This window comes from Eumetopias jubatus, unplaced genomic scaffold, assembly GCF_037043125.1.
Source record: "Eumetopias jubatus isolate StellerSeaLion01/CBP00866 unplaced genomic scaffold, mEumJub1_p1.0 scaffold_5, whole genome shotgun sequence".
Lineage (NCBI taxonomy): Eukaryota > Metazoa > Chordata > Mammalia > Carnivora > Otariidae > Eumetopias > Eumetopias jubatus.
In genome coordinates, this window is record NW_028274811.1 from 27,676,855 (window position 1) to 27,696,085 (window position 19,231).

A 19,231-nucleotide genomic window follows, 5' to 3' on the forward strand; every position below is an offset into this window, starting at 1 on the left:
ACCTGACCATTTACACAGTGCCTCCCTTACACTGTTCTCAATGAATTCTGGCAGGAACACAAAGTCCCCAGAGAATGGACAGTGCTGGGGCAGTGACTCAGGTTTCTCTCCAGGTTCCTACTCCCATGTAACACTCCACACCTTTGGAGTTTTCCCTCTTTCAAACATTATTGGGATTTTTTTTTTTTAAGCTATTTCATGGTGCTAACTTGACAAGCACCTGAGCAAGGCATGACTGATTTCTGGTTAACAAGTTGGCTTTTTTTCCTGTGGTGGGTACCCAGAGTGGGTGCGGTCTGTAGATATCTTGAGTCTGCAGCCTCATCCAAAATGTGGTCTATGCTCAGCTCCTTACAGAAGCCAGGATGCTTTCCCAGGCTAACCCCCTTAGTAGTTTTGGAAAGCCAGCTTTCATTTCCAATCTCCATCAAGTCATCAAAACCTGCCTCAAATACCCAGGAGCAATATGGATACAACCTTGGTTTCTAAACACCATTCTTCAATAAAAGGAACTGAAGTTCCTTGGAGAAATGCCTGATAGCAGGACTAGGGAAGAAAAAACCGAAGATAAGCCTGGTACATCTTCTTAAGTAGAGCTCAAAAGAAATGACAGGGGATTATAAAAAACACAGGATGTCAACTTACGCCCAATGGCCATATCTAAAACAAATGAGTATAAAATATATTATGGTAATGGATTATAACCCACAGAATAAAACAAATGTTGATGGATCCATACTGATATAAATAATTGATTAAATAAATAAATGGAGAAGAAAGAGCTCTCCCTTACAGTAGAATCCCAATTAATAAATGCAGAAGGAATTATGGGAAGAGAAAATCACCATCCTCCAAACATAATTGTTGCAGGCAAGAATCACCAACGGATACTAACTTAGTCAAAGGATAAGAAACAGAATATTTGCGGGCGCCTGGGAGGCTCAGTTGGTTAAGCGACTGCCTTCGGCTCAGGTCATGATCCTGGAGTCCCAGAATCGAGTCCCACATTGGGCTCCCTGCTCAGCAGGGAGTCGGCTTCTCCCTCTGACCCTCTTCCCTCTCGTGCTCTCTATCTCTTATTCTCTCTCTCTCTCAAATAATAAATAAAATCTTAAAAAAATGATGTAAAAAAAAAAGAAACAGAATATTTGCATAGTCTCAATGTATCTCCCAAGATAAACTTATTTACAAAGAGAAAAATAGCTTCATAGAGAAACCTCGCAAACACCACTTTAATCAAGTGATCAAAGTTAACGTCACTACTAACGAGGCATACTGACATCTATGCCCTGACATCACGCACCAAGAAAGACACAATACAACATCACTTCTGTGGCTGCGAAAAATGCATAACCTGAGTTTCACCATGAGGAAACATCAGACAAATCCAAATCGAAGGATTCTACAAAATAATTGGCCAATCCTCTTTAACACTGCCAAGGTCAAGAAAGACCAAGAAAGACAGACTATGTCCCAGATTAGAGGAGACAAAAGAGATTTAACAATTAAATGTGATCTAGTATCCTGAACTGGATCATGGACCAGAAATAAGACATCAGCAGGACAACAGACTAGTTAACTGTATGAAAGCCATATAAATTTCCTGGTTCTGATCATTATACTGTAGTCATGTAATATGTTAACATTAGGAGAAGTTAGGCCTAGGAAATAAGGGAACTCTACACACTATTTGGGCAACATTTTTGTGTATGTTAAGTATAAAATTACTTCAAAATAAAAAGTTAAATTAAAAAAATGTTCCTCTTATGTGTATTACTGTAGGACCTGGAGACTTCTCTGCAAACCTCCCAAACATAATGGGAAATCCCTTACAAATTCCAAAGTGTGCCATCTCAGGGCAAAGTCCTAGGCAGCAAATTTAAGCAGGTGAGCACATCCTCCTGCCTCGCATGGTATCAGAGGGTCTCTCTGGGTGACCTCTCCCATCACGGCAGGGTGCCTGGAGGGAAGTAGGCAAGGAAAAAAGCAACACTCCTGCGGGGAAACTACAGCAGAAATGAGAACAAGAGTAAATGCAACTCCTGCCCAATGGTCTGTCATCCGTAACAAAGTTACAAAAAGACTATAACCTCCAGAGACAGAAACCCTGTCTGCCCAGTCCCTTGTAGTTACCCACATGCAGTACAGGCTCAGTAGACCCTTCCTCTGAAAGACATCTGTCAGAAGGGAAGAAAAGAAATAATATGGAATGGCAAAAGATGAAATTCATAATGCCACTAAATGTACACTTAAAGACTGCTGAGATGGTAAATTCTGTGTGTGTATTTTACAATTTTTAAAAACTAACAAATGAAATTTGGTATATGCCCTTGAGCCTGTCAGCTGTATGCAAAACAACCTTCCCCATGTTTAAGAAACCTACTGCTCTGAGTGGTTAAAAAAAAAAAAAAAGTGTGCCCTTCTAGCCACTTTGAAAAGCACCCAGGAACTGAGGCAACCAACATACCATCTTGCCTCCTAATGAGAGCCCAATAACTGTCAAGCCTAATTGCTTTGTGGCGGCGGGGGGGGGGGGGGGGTGTGTGCACAAAGAGCAGCCTCAGTCAGGAGCCACCCTACCGTCAGAAGCCACACTCTCTCAGTGCTCCGAAGCATAAAGCTGGGGAGAGGACCCTCCCAGCCTGAAAACTGGGGGTGGCAACAGTGATCGCTTAGCCCCTGCTTCCAAACCTCGCCTGCTACCCTACAGCCTTGGCCATTTGTTCTAGCAGCAACCTCACTCACATGGAACAGCATGAATGGACCCCAAGTCCTATAGCCCTCCACAACTGAGGCTAGAAGAACCACAATGGGCAGCCCAGAGCCTTACTGTAACACACAGCTATATGTCCTTGCTTAAAAAAAAAAAAAAGAGGGAGATTCTTACCCTGTGTTTGGTGAGAAGGATGAATCAAAGGTCAGCTTCAGTCCACGTGCAAGCTGAACGGAAAAGAAATTTGCCAGGTTTAGTCAAAAGGCAGGGAAACAGATGTCAATGAACAAAACTATGTCTTTTCCCAGGTGACCATTACCTGATCTTCCACAGTGATCTCTGTGCCTAGTGTGTTGTCAGTGTTCCATTTCTCTGTAAACGTCAGACCATATTCGGTCCATCTGTACTTGGTTTCCAGACTGCCGGTCACTTTGGTGGTCTCAGTGTTGGCTGAACCTGAGCTTGTAAATTCCTTTAAAGGAGAGAGAGAGTCACAGCCTATATGCCAGCAGGATGCCACCCTAAACAGAACGTACGTCCACTTATGTAAGGATGTGTGGGGGCAAAAACTATTCCTATAATTTGATTCAATATTTAAATACAGATAAGGCTAAAGAAGTCTGTTGATTAAAGGACTCTTTTGGGGAATTCTTTGTCAGGAGACAGCTTCCTTCCTCCCTGGTAAAGCTTTAGTCTAGAAAGGAAGGCAATCCCCCTTCCATCCTATTAGAGAGAAAAGGCACTGAGCTAAAGATGACACTGTAAATTAACCCCAAAACTTCCTCCTTCCCAACAACTGCCACACGTACAATCTATAAGGGACTACTACTACTAAAGGGGCACCTGGGTGGCTCAGTCAGTTAAGCATCCGTCTCTTGGTTTCGGCTCAGGTCATGATCTCAAGGCTGTGAGATCGAGCCCCACCATCTTTGGGCTCTGCTCTCAGCGGGAGTCTGCTTGAGATTCTGAGATTCTCTTCCTCACCCTCTGTCCCTCCCCAGCTTGTGCATGCACGCTCTCTCTCTAAAATAAATAAATAAATCTTTAAAAGAAAAATAAAAGGGGGGCGCCTGGGTGGCTCAGTCATTAAGCGTCTGCCTTCGGCTAAGGTCATGATCCCAGGGTCCTGGGATCGAGTCCCACATCGGGCTCCCTGCTCGGCGGGAAGTCTGCTTCTCCCTCTCCCACTCCCCCTGCTTGTGTTCCCTCTCTCGCTGTGTCTCTGTCAAATAAATAAAGAAAATCTTTTAAACAAATAAAAAATAAAAGGAACTACTAAGATTTTTTTAAATAATTATGTGGCACTGAAATCAGGTCAATTTTTTTTATTAAAGATATTTATTTACTTGAGAAAAAGAGAGAGAGCATGCACAAGTGGGGGGAGGGGCAGAGGGAGAAACAGGCAATACAAGGCTTGATCCCAGGACCCTGGGATGATGACCTGAGCTTAAGTTAGACATTTAACTGAGCCACCAAGGAGCCCTGAAAACAAGTCAGTTTTAAAATAAGAAACAAGGAAAAATAAAACTGAGGCCTGCCAATTGAGTATTAAAAGCTGTTAAATTGGAGGGGGGGAGCCTGGGTGGCTCAGTTGGTCAAGTGACTGCCTTCAGCTCAGGTCATGATCCTGGAGTCCCGGGATCGAGTCCCACATCAGGCTCCCTGCTCAACAGGGAGTCTGCTTCTCCCTCTGACCCTCTTCCCTCTCGTGCTATCTCTCATTTTCTCTCTCTCTCAAATAAATAAAATCTTTAAAAAAATAAAAAAAATAAAAATAAAAGCTGTTAAATTGGGGACCTGTCGGCAGGGTTCCCCTGGACCACCCATCCCCTAGAGGATGCAATGAATGTGACAACCACAGCTCTCCATAACCAAGAAGGGCCTTTCATCTGTCTTTGCCACCCAGGACATGGCAGCTATTTACTGATCTTACAATAAACACCCATACTCCACGTCGGTCAGACAACTTACCAGTCCATTCTCAGATTTTGTTTTCAAGTCAAGTTTTATTAAGCCAAATCCTAAACAAAGAAGATGGTAACTATTAATAGGTTAAATAACTAACTTGAGAGTAGCATCTCTGCCTCCCTTCTGCTGTTCCAAAATGCCATGAGTGTGTAGGGAGCCCGTTTCCGCTGCTGCCTGCCTACGTGTGGAGCTCAGGGGCCACCAAACGGTAGTAGAAAGAAAAGGCACAGCAACCCCCAGGGCCCCACCTGCACTCCCAGCAGAATGTGAGAAACAGGTACATGACAGCATGAGCACATGCCTAAGAATGGGCTACATTTAGAAATCATACTCCACTGCAACAGCACACACAGAGCTGCTCCCACCTGTGGGAGAGAAAATCAAAATGTCCACTTGTCTATAGTAATTCATGAGCCTGCCCCTACCAGGTACACAAACCAGAACTACTAGCCATAGAAAGCTTATCTTATTTTCCCCAACATGAAAGTTCTAAGAGCTGACTGACCCACGTCTCTCAAAATGTGATGGGTCAAATCCAAAACATGCCAACCCAGCCGGTGAACTGAAACACTCACCATAACCCTTGGTGAAGACATCCCTGGCAGATTTGCCAAGATCAGCATACGTGGGAGGCACAGCCATCTTCTGCTACAATAAAAGAATCACCAGAAGAAATACATCAGTAATTAGGGAAATTAGTTTTCCATCAATAAAAATTATTAGCTGTAATTAACAACTAATAAAAAATCACCGGCGCAAAGTTCCAGGTGTGCACAGGGAAGCCTTACTATCTCATGCTTCTCCTTGTATCCAGAGGTTAAGATACCTCATAAGTTTTTGTTGATAGCTGATTAGCCTGCCTTTAGATCTCTTCTCCATGGCATCCCCAGGACTGAGCACAAGCTCAGAATATAGCAGGAATCAGTTAATGTTTGCTGAACGAATTAATAGTCAAAGACACATTCCCATGAGCCAACTACTTAGTGAACTGCAGGACTCTTGCCAATAAAACATATCTTCTTACAAAATGTCGGCTGCTATGACATTAAATGCACTGAATAGGTATCAGAGCTTTTTCAGGCCAAACTATTTTCCATACGGTTCTGATTTCATTCATTCAACAAAATATTTACAGAGTACCTACCATGTGCCAAAATGAATGTGACTTTTCAAAAAAACTTTGCATTTCAGAGGAACACATTTTTTGAGTATCATATTCCCCACAGAGAATACAGTAAAACCAATTAGGCAACTCTTCACCTGGAAGGAAACGAAACTACACACACCCCTGAAAATTTAATGTAAACAAACATTTGCTGAACTGCAATGGGACTTTATTTATTTATTTATTTTTAAGATTTTATTTATCCGACAATGAGAGACACAGCAAGAGAGGGAACACAAGCAGGGGGAGTGGGAGAGGGAGAAGCAGGCTTCCCGCGGAGCGGGGAGCCCAATGCGGGGCTTGATCCCAGGACCCTGGGATCATGACCTGGGCCGAAGGCAGACGTTTAACGACTGAGCCACCGAGGCGCCCCTGGGACTTTATTTTTAAAACCAACTATCGGGTGGGCACATGGGTGGCTAGTCGGTTGAGCATCTACCTTCAGCTCAGGTTATGGTCCCAAGGTCCTGGGATCGAATCCCACATTGGGCCCCTTGCTGAGCTGGGAGGCTGCTTCTCCCTCTGCCCTTCCCCCTGCTCATGCTTTCTCTCTCTCTCTCTCTCTCTCTCCCTCTCTCTCTGTCTCTCAAATAAGTAAATAAAATATTTTAGGGGCACCTGGGTGGCTCAGTTAAGCGTCTGCCTTCGGCTCAGATCATGGTCCCAGAGTCCTAGGATCGAGCCCACATCGGGCTCCCTGCTCGGCGGGAAGCCTGCTTCTCCCTCTCCCACTCCCCCTGCTTGTGTTCCCTCTCTCGCTGTCTCTCTCTGTCAAATAAATAAATAAAATCTTTTAAAAAATTAAATAAATAAATAAATAAATAAAACCATCAGAGGCAGCTGGTGGCTCAGTTGAGCACCCAACTCTTGATCTTGGCTCAGGCCATGATCTCAGGGTCGTGAGATGGAGCTCTAGGTTGAGCAAGGAGTCTGCTTCTCTCCCTCTCCCTGAGCCCCTCCCCCTCCCCCTGCTGTCCTGTGCTCTTTTCTCTTTATAAAATAAATAAATAAATCTTTAAAACCAACTATCAAAGTACTACTTGAAATTGTTGCATACCACTAAGTCAATCAACAAGCATTTATTAAACACCTCAGTGTTCAAGGAAGGTGAGTAATTCAAAGAGTCCTTGCCCTAAGGTTTTGCTTTGACGTATTACATACACAGAATTAAAATCCTAATCCAGGGCAGCACACACAGTGTGCTCCATCCAGGAGGAGAGGAGCCATGAGAAGACAACCATCGCCTGCATCTTCTCCATTTCCAGAATCATTAGCTTCAATTAGCAGAAATTCAATAAACCCACGTATGGTTCCATTAATTTTTTAAAATACAGTTATACCGGGGCACCTGGGTGGCTCACTCGTTAAGCGTCTGCCTTCGGCTCAGGACATGATCCCAGGGTCCTGGAATCGAGCCCCGCATCAGGCTCCCTGCCTGCTCTGCAGGAAGCCTGCTTCTCCCTCTCCCACTGCCCCTGTTTGTGTTCCCTCTCTCACTGTGTCTCTCTCTCTGTCAAATAAATAAATAATAAAATCTTAAGAAAGAAAATAAACAACTCTAAACTTCCACCATTTTAAATTATAAAATTGTGGTCCAAGTCCTATTTTACTTTTTGCAGAGGTTTTGCTAATTCAGCCTCAGCGCACTTTTGTGTCAGCGCAGAGCGGAGTGGAGCAGCCAGTGAGCTGTTTACGCTATCTTATTTTTGTTGCTCTTGTTATTTCTTGCACATGATCAAGCCAGAACCAAGGATAGCTCAGTCCGCATTAGGGTCAGGCCACGAAGAACATGGGGGAAGATCTATTTTAGGCCGTCCCCATTGGCTGTTTCAAGTCTGGGGACTCCCCTCTCCTGACCTGTTCCCCTCCCACCCCAAACAAACCTCACAGACACAGCCCCCCCTGGGACAGACCAGGAAGCCACCCACCAGGGCCTCCAGAACAGAATACTGCCAGCCAAGGCATATGTTCTGGCCACAGATGGCCCTGGTACCTCCCAGGAGAAGCACTGACACAACCCTGTGTCAAAGGCTGAGCTAATGCAGTCCTGAGGAAATCTGCACAACATCTCAGCGAAGGGCCCACAACATTCTCCACCCCAAGCAATGCTAACAGGAATCAGTGGACTGAGCACCCCTCTTGAGTGCTGCTCCTCCCTAGCTGGCCACAAATTCAGCCCCAGGGTGAGGGGAAGAGCAGCACGATGGCAGTATCTCCCAGTGAGCTAAGACCTCCCTGTACCTCGGGCACCAGGGCCTTTCCCAAGTACCCTCTGCTGGCTCTAGGGCCCACCTCACCAGACAGGAGCAGCTTTCATATCTGGACTGGTCTGTCCCTCAGGGAAAAGGCAGATTACTCATCATTTAATGCTCCCCCAAATACCCTCACTCATCACTAAGCCCCGAAACTGAACAAGCAAAACCACCTGTCAAAAAAACAACAACAACAAAAAAAACCAACACACTGCAATGCCAGCAAACGTCACCCTAAAGTACATGGCCATTCAAGAGATTCCCATCTAAGGACAAGGGAATTGGGCCCACAGAGGCAGCTTGGATAAGGCCAGGCTCTCCGTGTGGCTGCCACTCAGCACCCCGCGGGGAAGATGCACAACCACCACCCGATGAGTGGGGAGCCAAACCCACTCCTGGACCTGAGGAAACCCCCACCAAGGAAGGCAAGAGGATGATGACTGCCCCTTCACTAAAGGCCCCCAAATGCTGTGCAAATGTAGCTTCCCCCCTGCTTTTGGTGCAGTCTTCTGCTCTCCCCGCCCAGTCTCCTTCTGCATTTTTTTTAAGGTTGATTGATTGATTGATTTGACAGAGAGACACAGAGAGAGGGAACACAAGCAGGGGGAGTGGGAGAGGGAGAAGCAGGCTTCCTGCGGAGCAGGGAGCCGGATGCGGGGCTCTATCCCAGGACCCTGGGGTCATGACCTGAGCCAAAGGCAGACACTTAAATGACTGAGCCACCCAGGCAGGTGCCCCTCCTTCTGCATTTATCTGAGAACTGAGGCAAAGCCTGAGGCAATCTGCCTCTGAGCTCAGCTTTCTTACAACTGCCAACAGCACCCAGGAAATGCCCATTTTTACACAGTTCTCAGCACCCACTGCAAAAACAATTTTAGTGTAGAAATAAAAGATTCCCATTCATGGTTTCTCAGGCCGGGACCAGAGGAAAGAGAGCTTGGCATCCTGCTTTCTCACGTATCCTCCTGCCTGTGCTGAGGCTGAACGCTGGCCCCAACCCCTACCTCCACCCAGATCAGCTCCAAATCGTTCACCATCTGTCTCTGCAGCATCCACCCCATGTGCCTTCAGAAGCCTGGCCTCTGGAGGCTGAGCACAAAGCAGGGCACTCTGATACAGGAAGGCAGGCAGGCAGGCCTGGACAGATGGGAATCAGAAGGCTGCCTGGGAAAGGCAGGAACCCATTTGTCTTCAAGGCAGAGCCTGGCAGCCTGGTTCCGGAGGGTACATGGGACACAAGGGATGGACAGAACTGGGCTGAGCAGACCCGCCCCCAGTCACTGATGACTTTGAGAAAGCCACTAAGTCACAGTAGGAGACAGGAGTCCGTGGTATCCCTCCACAGCCTGCTAGCCTACCTACCCACCCACACCCTGGCTGACCTTGAACAGATTACGCAAGCTCCATTCCAGCTGAGGAATGAAAATCCAGCCCACACTGGAAGCTCAAAGGGTGGAGATAGTATATCGCCCAGCGCGGCCTGCATAACACTTACATAACCTCCGCCTTGGGGAGACTCATCAGTAGCCTGGTAGTGACAGCGGCTCTGCTTCCAGCGCCCCCACCACTCCCACGGTGCACACCTACCCCCAAATCACACCCTTGAACTCAACGCATCCCAGAGCCTGTCATGCCTAAATTTATCCAAAATAATGTAAAAAGCTATGTGTCAAAGATGACAAGCCCTGGCACGTAGCAGATATTCAATATAAATGTCTGTTTAATGAGTAATGTGCAAGGAGCATGAAAGTATTTTTATAGTAGGAGGGAAAAGAATAGAAACTTAGTATCTGACGAGAGGGTTTAAGTAAATGACAATGTAGCCAGGCAGTAGGCTCTCGCTCTGCAGGGATGCTGCAGCCCCACCAGGGATTGGGGGTGGAGAGACCCACAACCAGCACAACCAGCACCCTCCACCCCCACCGTGGCCTAAGGAGAGCTCAGTTCCGGCTGAGGAGACCCTAGTGCCTTCAGAAGTGATCACTGCCACCTCTGACCTCAGAACAAGGCATGGACTTTATTCTAAGGGCCTCAGGGAGCCACTCTAGAGTGAATGACACATCTGTGTTTGAGATGCTCACTCAACAAACAAACTGGTAAAAACATAAATGAAAACATCCACTATTGGTGTGGAAAATGGTCACTCCCGCTCACGCCAGGTGTTAAGTACTTTGTACAGTACAGCCCCTTTGGAGACAGCTGCTGGTCAGTGCCTAAGTGGGCATACATTAACCTAGTGGCAATTCTACTGCTAGGAACCCACCCAAGGCACCCAAAGATGTATACATGAGGATGCTCACTGCAGCATTACTTATTAATTTTTTCTTAAGATTTTATTTATTCATTTGAGAGAGAGAGAGAGCATAAGAGGGGGAAGGGTCAGAGGGAGAAGCAGGCTCCCCGCTGAGCAGGGAGCCAGATGTGGGATGGAGTCCCGGGACTCCAGGATCATGACCTGAGCCTAAAGCAGTCGCTTAACCAACTGAGCCACCCAGGCTCCCCCGCAGCATTATTTATAACACATAAGCCAAAAGCAACCTAAATGGCCAACAGGGAAATGAATGAATGAAATTAGAGTACTTGCAAACTAAGGAGTATCACGTGGTAATCAAAAAGAATGACTTGGATTTATGCATGGTGGCAAAGAAAGCCATCTTTGATATACAGTTGACCCTTGGACAACAAATCTACTTATACGCGGATTTTTTTCAACAAATACAGTATAGTACTATAAATGTATCTTCTCTTCTTTATGATTTTCTTAGTATTTTTTTCTCTAGCTTAGTCTACAGTAATATAATGCATATAACATACAAAATATGCGTTAATTGGCTATATATTACCCGTAAGGCTTCTGGTCAACAGTAGGCTATTAGTAGTTAAATTTGGGGGAAGTCAAAAGTCATACAAGGATTTTCGACTGCGTGGAGGGTAAGCACCCCTAACCCCCATGCTGCTCAAGGGCCAGCTGTAGTTAAATGAAAAAAGCAAGTCACAGACAACGTGTAATTCCCTGTTATTAGAGGAAAACCCTTTTACATGCACGTCTGTATGTTCATACATTTGCAAATGATGGAAAAGCTGTAAGCCCATCTGTAAATTGTGGCTGCCTGGGAGCTGCTTGGAAAGGAAAGGGGGTTTACAGAAGGAGTGGAGTTAAAATAGGATTTTCAATGTTTATTCCACTTCATTATTTAAGTTGTTGGTATATACTGGTAATTTTTTTTGAGGACAGAAAACTAAAAAATCCAACCAATGTGTGTGAAATTGAGCTATGCTGCCTTCACCACACTGCAGTAAATCCCATTCTAAAAGGCTGTTGCAGTGCAGATGCCAAAAGGAGAAGCCATATGGAAAGTATCTACCCTGGTTCCAAGAACGGTTCAAGCTACACTCAGACGGCAGGGCTAACAGGCAAGGCCTAGAGGGGGCACATTCTACTCTCAGGTGACCAGGAGGCAGAAGAAGGGCAGGATCCCCTAATTTTAGCATACATGAGAATCGCCTGAGCCACTTGTCCAAAAGCCTCCTTCCCTCCCTCTCAGCCTTTCCCAGCCTAACTTTTGTCTGCAGAGGGCAGAAGGATCCAGGTGCCCTCAGAGAGCGCACGACCAGCGCACAGGCCGACACAGGGAGCAGGGGAGCCTTAAGCTCAGTCAGGAAAAGTCTTCTGGGCAAGGTAACACCCAATGGGTTGAGAGACACCACCTTCAAGGGCAAAAGTACAACAGGGCTAGGACCTAAACACCAGGAGCCTCCCTGCCATGGCATTTCCCAGCCCATCTGGGCGCCCAGGCAGCAGGGTACAGTGACTACTAGAAGGAGCTATGAGCCTGGCAGAGGTTCCACCCGCACCAGCCTCTACTAGCTGTGCAACTTTGGACAAGCCTCTGATAAACTTAGACTCCCAGGGTCTCACTTTGCTCATCTATAAAACAGGGCTAACAATAGTGCCTTTCTACCAGAATTACTGCAAAGATTAAGTAAGTTAGGTAGGCAGAGCACGTGGGAGTGTCTGGCACACAGTGAGCCCTCCATATATGGCAGTGCTAATCATAATCCATTATTCTGGATATTCTTTTTTCTTTAAATACTTTATTTATTCATTTGTCAGAGAGAGAGAGAGCGCGCACAAGCAGGGAGAGCGGCAGGCAGAGGGAGAAGCCGACTCCACACTGAGCAGGGAGCCCGATGCGGGACTCGATCCCAGGACCCCGGGATCATGACCCGAGCCGAAGGCAGAGGCTTAACTGACTGAGCCACCCAGGTGCCCCTATTCTGGATATTCCTTGTTTGCCCCTCCAGATCCACTTTCCACCTCCATCCTGCTCTATGCCCCAAGAGCTGATCATTATGGACTGCTATCAAAGGCTATGGCTGGTTTTGGTCAACAGGAGGTACCAGAAGAAGATGGGAGAGCAAGGCCAGGGTACTCGTTCCCCAAGCTCCCTCCCTGCTGGGGCTCAGGTGGGCACTGACTCCTGCCAAGGGGCCCCGTCCACGTTCCAAAAGACCCAGAGTGGGGGCTGGGGGGGCACACATCACTTGTCAGGTGCTCCACACTGTGCTCACACCTTTGCAAATGATCCCTTCGTTATGCTTTCTTTGATCACCGCACATAAGTGTGCACCTGATTCCTGCAAGGACCCTGACCAACAGAGCAATCACCTCCATCACCATCACCATCCTGTATTTCCCTTAGAAAAGGAAAATTGTAGGAAAGCCTTTGGTTCTGCTGTTTCTCTTAACAGCATTAGAGGTGGTTTTTCTGAGCAGAACTGGGCCAGCATATAGGAGGAGCATTAGACCAGCCAGGGATTAGAATAAAAGCACCTCCCCCTAACTCTGGGGACAAGGAAAAGCAAGTTCCCCAGTAGGCCAGCTGGGCTCTGAAAGCCAATATATTGGGACAACACCATCAGAAGCCTCCCCACAGACCCCCATCCCACACTTTCTCACGAAAAAGGCAGGCCCTGGCTAGGCCTACAGGATGCTGGCAAAGCCAGCGTCCTGCGCTCTGGTAGCAAGTCTGTGTTCCCAGTGCAGCTGTCCTTCCCTCCCACTCCATGACAGTCTCACACTGGGCAGCCCAGCTTCCTAGGCTTGCTTCTATTTCAAAAAACACTCTGGGAGGTAGGCCACCACCAGCAAAGCCTTCCGTAAGAAGCTTCAAGACAATGTAACTGACTTGGGGGCACCCTGCCTGCCTCCCCACCCACCAAGGGAAGAAAGGCCTGGGCTGGCAGGCAGCATGCCAAGGTCTGAGTCCCAGGCGCACCCAGGGCTCCTTCCTGGTCTCAGACTACCCAAGTTCCCTGGAGCCTCACTACCTGGCTTGACCCAGTGGGGTTAAAACAGACAGTGCTTGGGCAGGTAGAGTCAAGCAGCCCTGGGAGTCAAGCAGCCCCGAGTTCCAATACCACTCCACAACTCTCTAGATATGTGAGCTGTGCAAGACAAGTCGCACTTTTCTTCGGCTCTAATATGGGGAAAGAGTACCTGTCTCAGCATCACTGTGAGAACTAAATTAGATTGTTAACATAAAATACTTAATACAGTGAATGGTACCTGGGAGGTATGCAACAACCACAGACAGTATTTTGTTAGAGGTTTACATTTTATATATTCCTTATTATAATTACCAGTGCTATGCAAGTTATCCAAAGGTCACCCTCAACCACAGGGTCCAGAGTCCTCCCTGACCACAATGAGGTACTGTTTAGCTGAATATTCTCCAGGTAGGTCCTAGAATGCCTCCTACCTCATTCCAGGAAAAACTGACCTTTCTCCTGATAGACACCCAGGGTCACTGTCCTTGCAACAAAGGGGTGACTCCACTGACTGCAATCCACTGACAGCTAGCCTACACCCAGCCATACACATGTTCACTCTGATCAGCGTGAAAGAAGAACACTCTCCGGCTGAACAGCATATTCTACCCTATTAGCTCATCACAGTGGCCCCTTGGTGTGCAACCTCGGTGTGAAACCACCAGCCCTGGAACTAGCCAGACCACGCCCTGGGTCCCAACTCTGTGCTCAAGCCTCCTGACCCATGAAAAGGAAACAACAGGACCTCTCTCCCAAGGTTTGTAGGATGGTGGATTCAACATCACAGAACATGTTAATCCCCCAGGAGGGTGCTGAGCAGGCTCTCAAGTAAGAACGACTGTTTTGATGATGATGATCACACAGTGGAGAAACTGAGGAATAAGACAGTGACTTGACCTGTACTAGATCCAGTGGCTCACGTCAGAGACGTGTTGTGAACTCAATCTGCACTCCAAGACTCTCTCCAGCACAGTTCTGGGTAAAGGGCATAGATACCCAATCACCCACACCCCCCGAGAGCAAGCAGTCAAAAGGAGGAAGGTGCCCGGGCCCAGCTGAGGACCCCACTGGTCACATTTCCTCAGCGGCTACCAGAGGAGTCTGTAGGAAGTCCAAGGCCACAGACCCTCTGAGCACCCTGAGGGGCTGCCTGCAAGCTTGGGCTGGCTCTCAACCACACATATGCCTCTCTCAGTCACCACCAACAAAGAGGTCAGGCCACGAGAAATTCCACCAAAGGCAAAGTGAACTGCAATGCCTTGGGAGCATCTTACCAGTGAAGGTGAGGGTCAATGACCAGCTTGAAGGGTACTGCCCACATCTGCCTAGTGCCCATCAGGACCAGCAACCCATGGCAACTCCTTACTATATGGTCCCCCTAAGCCGCTGTGTTTGTGTCTACAGATAGCCCTGCTTATAGAATAGAATACAGAAATAAACCTAAGTAATCAACTGACAGCAGGGTCAAACATTTTACTCTGGACAACTCCAGTGCTGAAGTTACCAACCCACCCACCATCAGAGAGGGGGGAAAAGCACCAGGCCCAAAACCTTAGCAGAATCCCATTCACCTGGGTCACCCTCCCCCACACGCCCAGAAAACACAGTTCTACAGGTTTCCCACAGGACGTGAAAAGTCACAGAATGAAGGTAACATGTTTAAAGCAGTTATTTCAAATTAGGAAACAGTTCTGCCTCTCAGAGCTCTAGGGCTGTACATTCCACTGCAGCTCTTGAAACATGTGTGACTCTCGTTAAGCAAAGCTATTTTCTGGAAGTGAGTGAGATGTGCGTGCCCCTTAGGATGTCCAAGGAGGGGAAGAATGAAGGGGGGGGGAAATCGGAGGGGGAGACAAACCATGAGAGACGATGGACTCTGAAAAACAAACTGAGGGTTCTAGAGGGGAGGGGGGTGGGGGGGTGGGTTAGCCTGGTGATGGGTATTAAAGAGGACACATTCTGCGTGGAGCACTGGGTGTTATGCACAAACAATGAATCATGGAACACTACATCAAAAACTAATGATGTAATGTATGGTGATTAACATAACAATAAAAAAATTTAAAGAAGGGGAAAAAAAAAAAAGAAAGGATGTCCAAGATCAAGAGACTATGGTCTGGGCCTGCAGCCACTGCATATGCCCATTCAATAATTTCGCAAATACTTAATGAGCACCTACTATAAGCCATGTGCTGCAATGCTTAAAAACTATCCTATCAGAAAGGGTGAGCTGCCTCTTGGATAAAAAGCAAGAGTGCATTTACCCCCAAAGACCCTTCTCAAGTACCTACTGTGCGCCAAGTGGCACCAGCCCAGGCACTGAAAACAAAGCTGCATAGGGCTTAAGCCTAACCCTTAGAACTCAGTCCAGAGCTGGGGTGGAGAAACAAGGCTAGCCCTGGGCAGTCTGCCCTGGCCTTGCCAACCGAGTATTAGGCAAAGGAGGGGTCCATTCCCTATCTCCTCCGGAGAGGTGAGGCTGGTCAAGGGCTAGGCTTCCCTCAGGTCAAACAGGGCTAGGCTTCCCTCAGCTCTGCACCCACACGCAACTTCCTGCTTCAGCCTGACCTTGTCTGTCTATAAACTTACAGGATCTTTCCTGAATTATCCTGAAAATTACTCAATGCCTGGCACACAAGTGTTTAATAATAATGTTTAAAATAACAGTAGCTGGCTATGTTTATTGAACCCTTTCCAGAACACCACGTGGAGTAAAAATGGTGTGCAGCGGATGGGCTAAATCCTCCCCAAAAGCCTCAAGGCTGTCAAGGTTTCTACCGAAGGCTCTGAGCTAACCAACTCATTTCATTCTTCCCAAAAACCCAACAAAGGAGAACTATAATTACTCCTATTCCACAGATGAGAAAACCCAGGCTTGGTATCGTCCTGGCTGTGTGACCTTGGACAAGTCACTAGGACTGCAGCCCTGAAATCCAAGGGCCCTGAACCAGTTTCGTGAAAGCACCGCCACACTCGGTGAATGAATGAGCAAAGGAACCGGGAATCCCTCCTAAGGCCAAGGAGGCCACATCCGCTCCCCTCCGGGCGTCCTCTCCCCAGGCCTAGCCTACTGCCCAGGGCCCAGCGGCCTAAGTCGACTCAGCCTCCGGTTCCGCCCCGTAAGGAGCTGGCACCCGCGGACAAGGGCCGGGCGCCAGCTTCCCTGGGCGTGGACCCGACAGGCCGGATAGGGCGCGTGGGGCTGGGAGCGAAGGGCCACGGCCGTCACAAGAACTCATCCCCGCGGCGACAGCATGGCCCGCACAGGTCCGTGGGCCGAGCCCGGCGAGCGTGGGTGGCAGGCGGTCCCCCGCCCGACCCGCGCTGGCGGGATCCAGGGCCAGAGGGCGCCGCCGGGAAAGGTCACCTAGACCTGCAGCCGGCCTGGCCTTCCGCGGCGGCGGCCCGTGCCCTTCCGCCCGCAGGGGCCCCCGCAGGCTCCAGTCGCCGCCGCAGGAGCCCCCCGGACGTCCGGCCTCCCGCTCCCCCGGCCGAGCCCGCTTTGCCGCTGGCCCGCGCGGCCTGCTGTGCCCACCACTGACCGGCCAGGCCCGCGCGGAGCGCTCCCGCTCCCTCCCTGGGGCCCGGCCCTCGGCCCCTCGCCCACGACCGCTTCCCCCCGCACCGCCAACCCCCTCAGCTCCCCGGGGCTGAGCGCGGACCCGGGTCCGAGGCGCCTACCTCAGGGGCGGTGGCGGCGGGCTCGGCGGCTGCTACCGCGGGGGCTGCAGCGAGAGGAACGGAGCGAGCTGCCGGGCCGAGGGCGGGACGGCGCGGACGGCGGCGGCGCGGACCCGCCCCGACCCTGCGCGCCGGGACCCGCGAGCTCCGCCCCTGAGCCCGCCCCGGACACCGACCAGGCCTGGGCCCGGGTCCCCAGCGGGCCCGCGCCCTTACCTTCGTGTGCTCTCAGTGCCCGCCGCGGATACGTGTGCCCACCGGGTGTGCGGGCACGCGTGAGAGCTCCGTGCGCCCGGGCACGGGGACGAGGCGGCGTGAGGGCTGACGTGCGCAGGCTGTGTGCGTGCGCGGGGACACGCGTGCCGGCCGTCCGTGCGGGCCAGTCCTGGCTGGAAATCCGCCGGGGTGAAGCTTGCGTGGAGGAGGGGGAAGGTCTTCCGGTTCGCTGAGCGGTGGCCGGGGGTGGGGTGGGTCCTGCGCTAACAGAAGACGCGCGGGATCCTGGGCCCCCATCCCGACCTCGCGGCTGGGAGACAGTCGCCCTCCCCCAGGAGATGATGCGGCGAGCGTTGCTGGACCAGCGCCTAGCCCGGGTGGCCTGGGTGACCCCCGGGACCCCTACCCGGGCAAAGCCCGCACGGGATGTTACATGGGGCTCTGTGCCCCTGGGGGTAGTCCCAGGCCTGGCTGGGGGACTGGGCGCCCAAGGCGGCGCGGATACGAAGGAGAGGCCACGACTGTCGCTCCCCGGCTCCCGGCTCCCGGCCCCCGGCTCCCGACGCAATGTTTCCCTCCTCTGACCCTTCCTTGCACTACGCCAGGCTCGCCGAGCCCCGCGGCGGCCGAGGGCAAAGCGCTGAGAAAAACCCCTGTGCGCCGAGTTTGCACTCCAGATTAGCAGACACTTTTTCCCTGGAGCGAAACTGCTAGGAGCCATTTTCCGAGCATTTTGTGAAGTGAAAAAAGTAAATTGCGTTTCGCCAGACTATCTCCTGAGTCTCCCAGCGCGCAGACGTAATGCAGGTTCTGGCCAGCCGGGGGCCCCATCGGGGAATGCGCGTCCACCAGGGGCCTGCCTCCCCCGGTAAAGAGTGTGGCGTCTCCCCGCTAGGCCTGAGCGGGTGGTCTCCTTCATCAAAGAATTACCACTGCGTGTTCCCAAGAATGAATCACTTCGTGGCTGGATGAAGATTCTGCACGACCTTCGCCTCAGCCAACAAACGTTCTCCGAGGCTTGGGGCGTCTGGGGCCCCGGTGGAGGCGGTGCAGGGCTACGGAATCAGGACACTCCCTAGCGGTGGCTAACACCTGTGGCACAAATTCAAGGAGTAGGCAACTGGGGCTTGGGCAGAGGCAGTCAGGACAGGCTTCTGGAAAGAGATGGCTGTTTAAATGGGAAAGGGCAACTGGTGTTCCAGTGGGGGTGGGATGTTGAGGAAGAAGGGCGCTAGCTTATGGGGGGGCGGGGTGCAGACAAGGAGCACTGGGCTCTGTAGAGGGCTCAAGTCTGATTGAAAATGTAAGCAAGCACAGCTAAACCCCCTGAGGTCCTGGAGCGTGGAGGACCAATGCTAGAACTCTCCCCAAGCCCATGAGAAGCTCCATGGCTGACTGCAGGACTCAGAGCTTCCCAGCGTGGTCATCTCCACTCTGCACACAAAGGTCCCGGCACACTGCTGGAGAGAGTGAGACAAGGAAAGCCCCTGGTCACCCATGAGTGCAGTACAGTGGAGTTTGGGAGGACAGAACCTCAGGGAGGCAGGGCAGAACCAGATGGCTCTATGGGAAGATGGGATTCTGGAAACCTCACATGAGCTAGGAGCAAATGCCTCACCCTGGGTCAGTGAAGCCCAGGTGTGATGCTTGGTCCAAATGTCCTAGGGGCTCCCTCCTCTCCAGCATTCCTTTGCCAAACCCCCTTTCAGGACTCCTCAGCATGGGAAGAGTTCCCCATGCCCCACCTGCTCTGGGTCCCTTCTAGGGCTCCCCTAGGTGCTGCTATAATAATAACGTGAGTGCCCTTTGACTCACTGGCGGTGTGACCCTGGGCAACAAGGCTAACCGCTCAGCTTCAACTTCAGAGGGCTGTGACGAGTTTAAAATGGGAGAGAAAACAGGTAAG

At 50.1% G+C, this 19,231-nt stretch overlaps 1 protein-coding gene across 3 annotated transcripts in view; it reads right to left on the reverse strand.

The window, feature by feature from the left end:
* Positions 1-19,231, reverse strand: part of VDAC1 (voltage dependent anion channel 1) — a 71,579-nt gene that overhangs the window by 11,329 nt on the left and 41,019 nt on the right. Inside the window, exons 1-5 of one of the 3 annotated variants that reach the window (XM_028103549.2) lie at positions 17,326-17,472; positions 5,257-5,329; positions 4,685-4,734; positions 3,033-3,185; positions 2,888-2,940 (exon numbers count right to left, since the gene is read on the reverse strand). In XM_028103549.2, the coding sequence (XP_027959350.1) occupies positions 2,888-2,940; positions 3,033-3,185; positions 4,685-4,734; positions 5,257-5,323 (323 nt within the window). In that variant the 5' untranslated portion in view covers positions 5,324-5,329; positions 17,326-17,472. Of the gene's footprint in view, positions 1-2,887; positions 2,941-3,032; positions 3,186-4,684; positions 4,735-5,256; positions 5,330-17,109; positions 17,198-17,325; positions 17,473-19,231 lie in introns of those variants that run through there. The other 2 variants (XM_028103550.2, XM_028103548.2) reach the window with 2 other exon arrangements.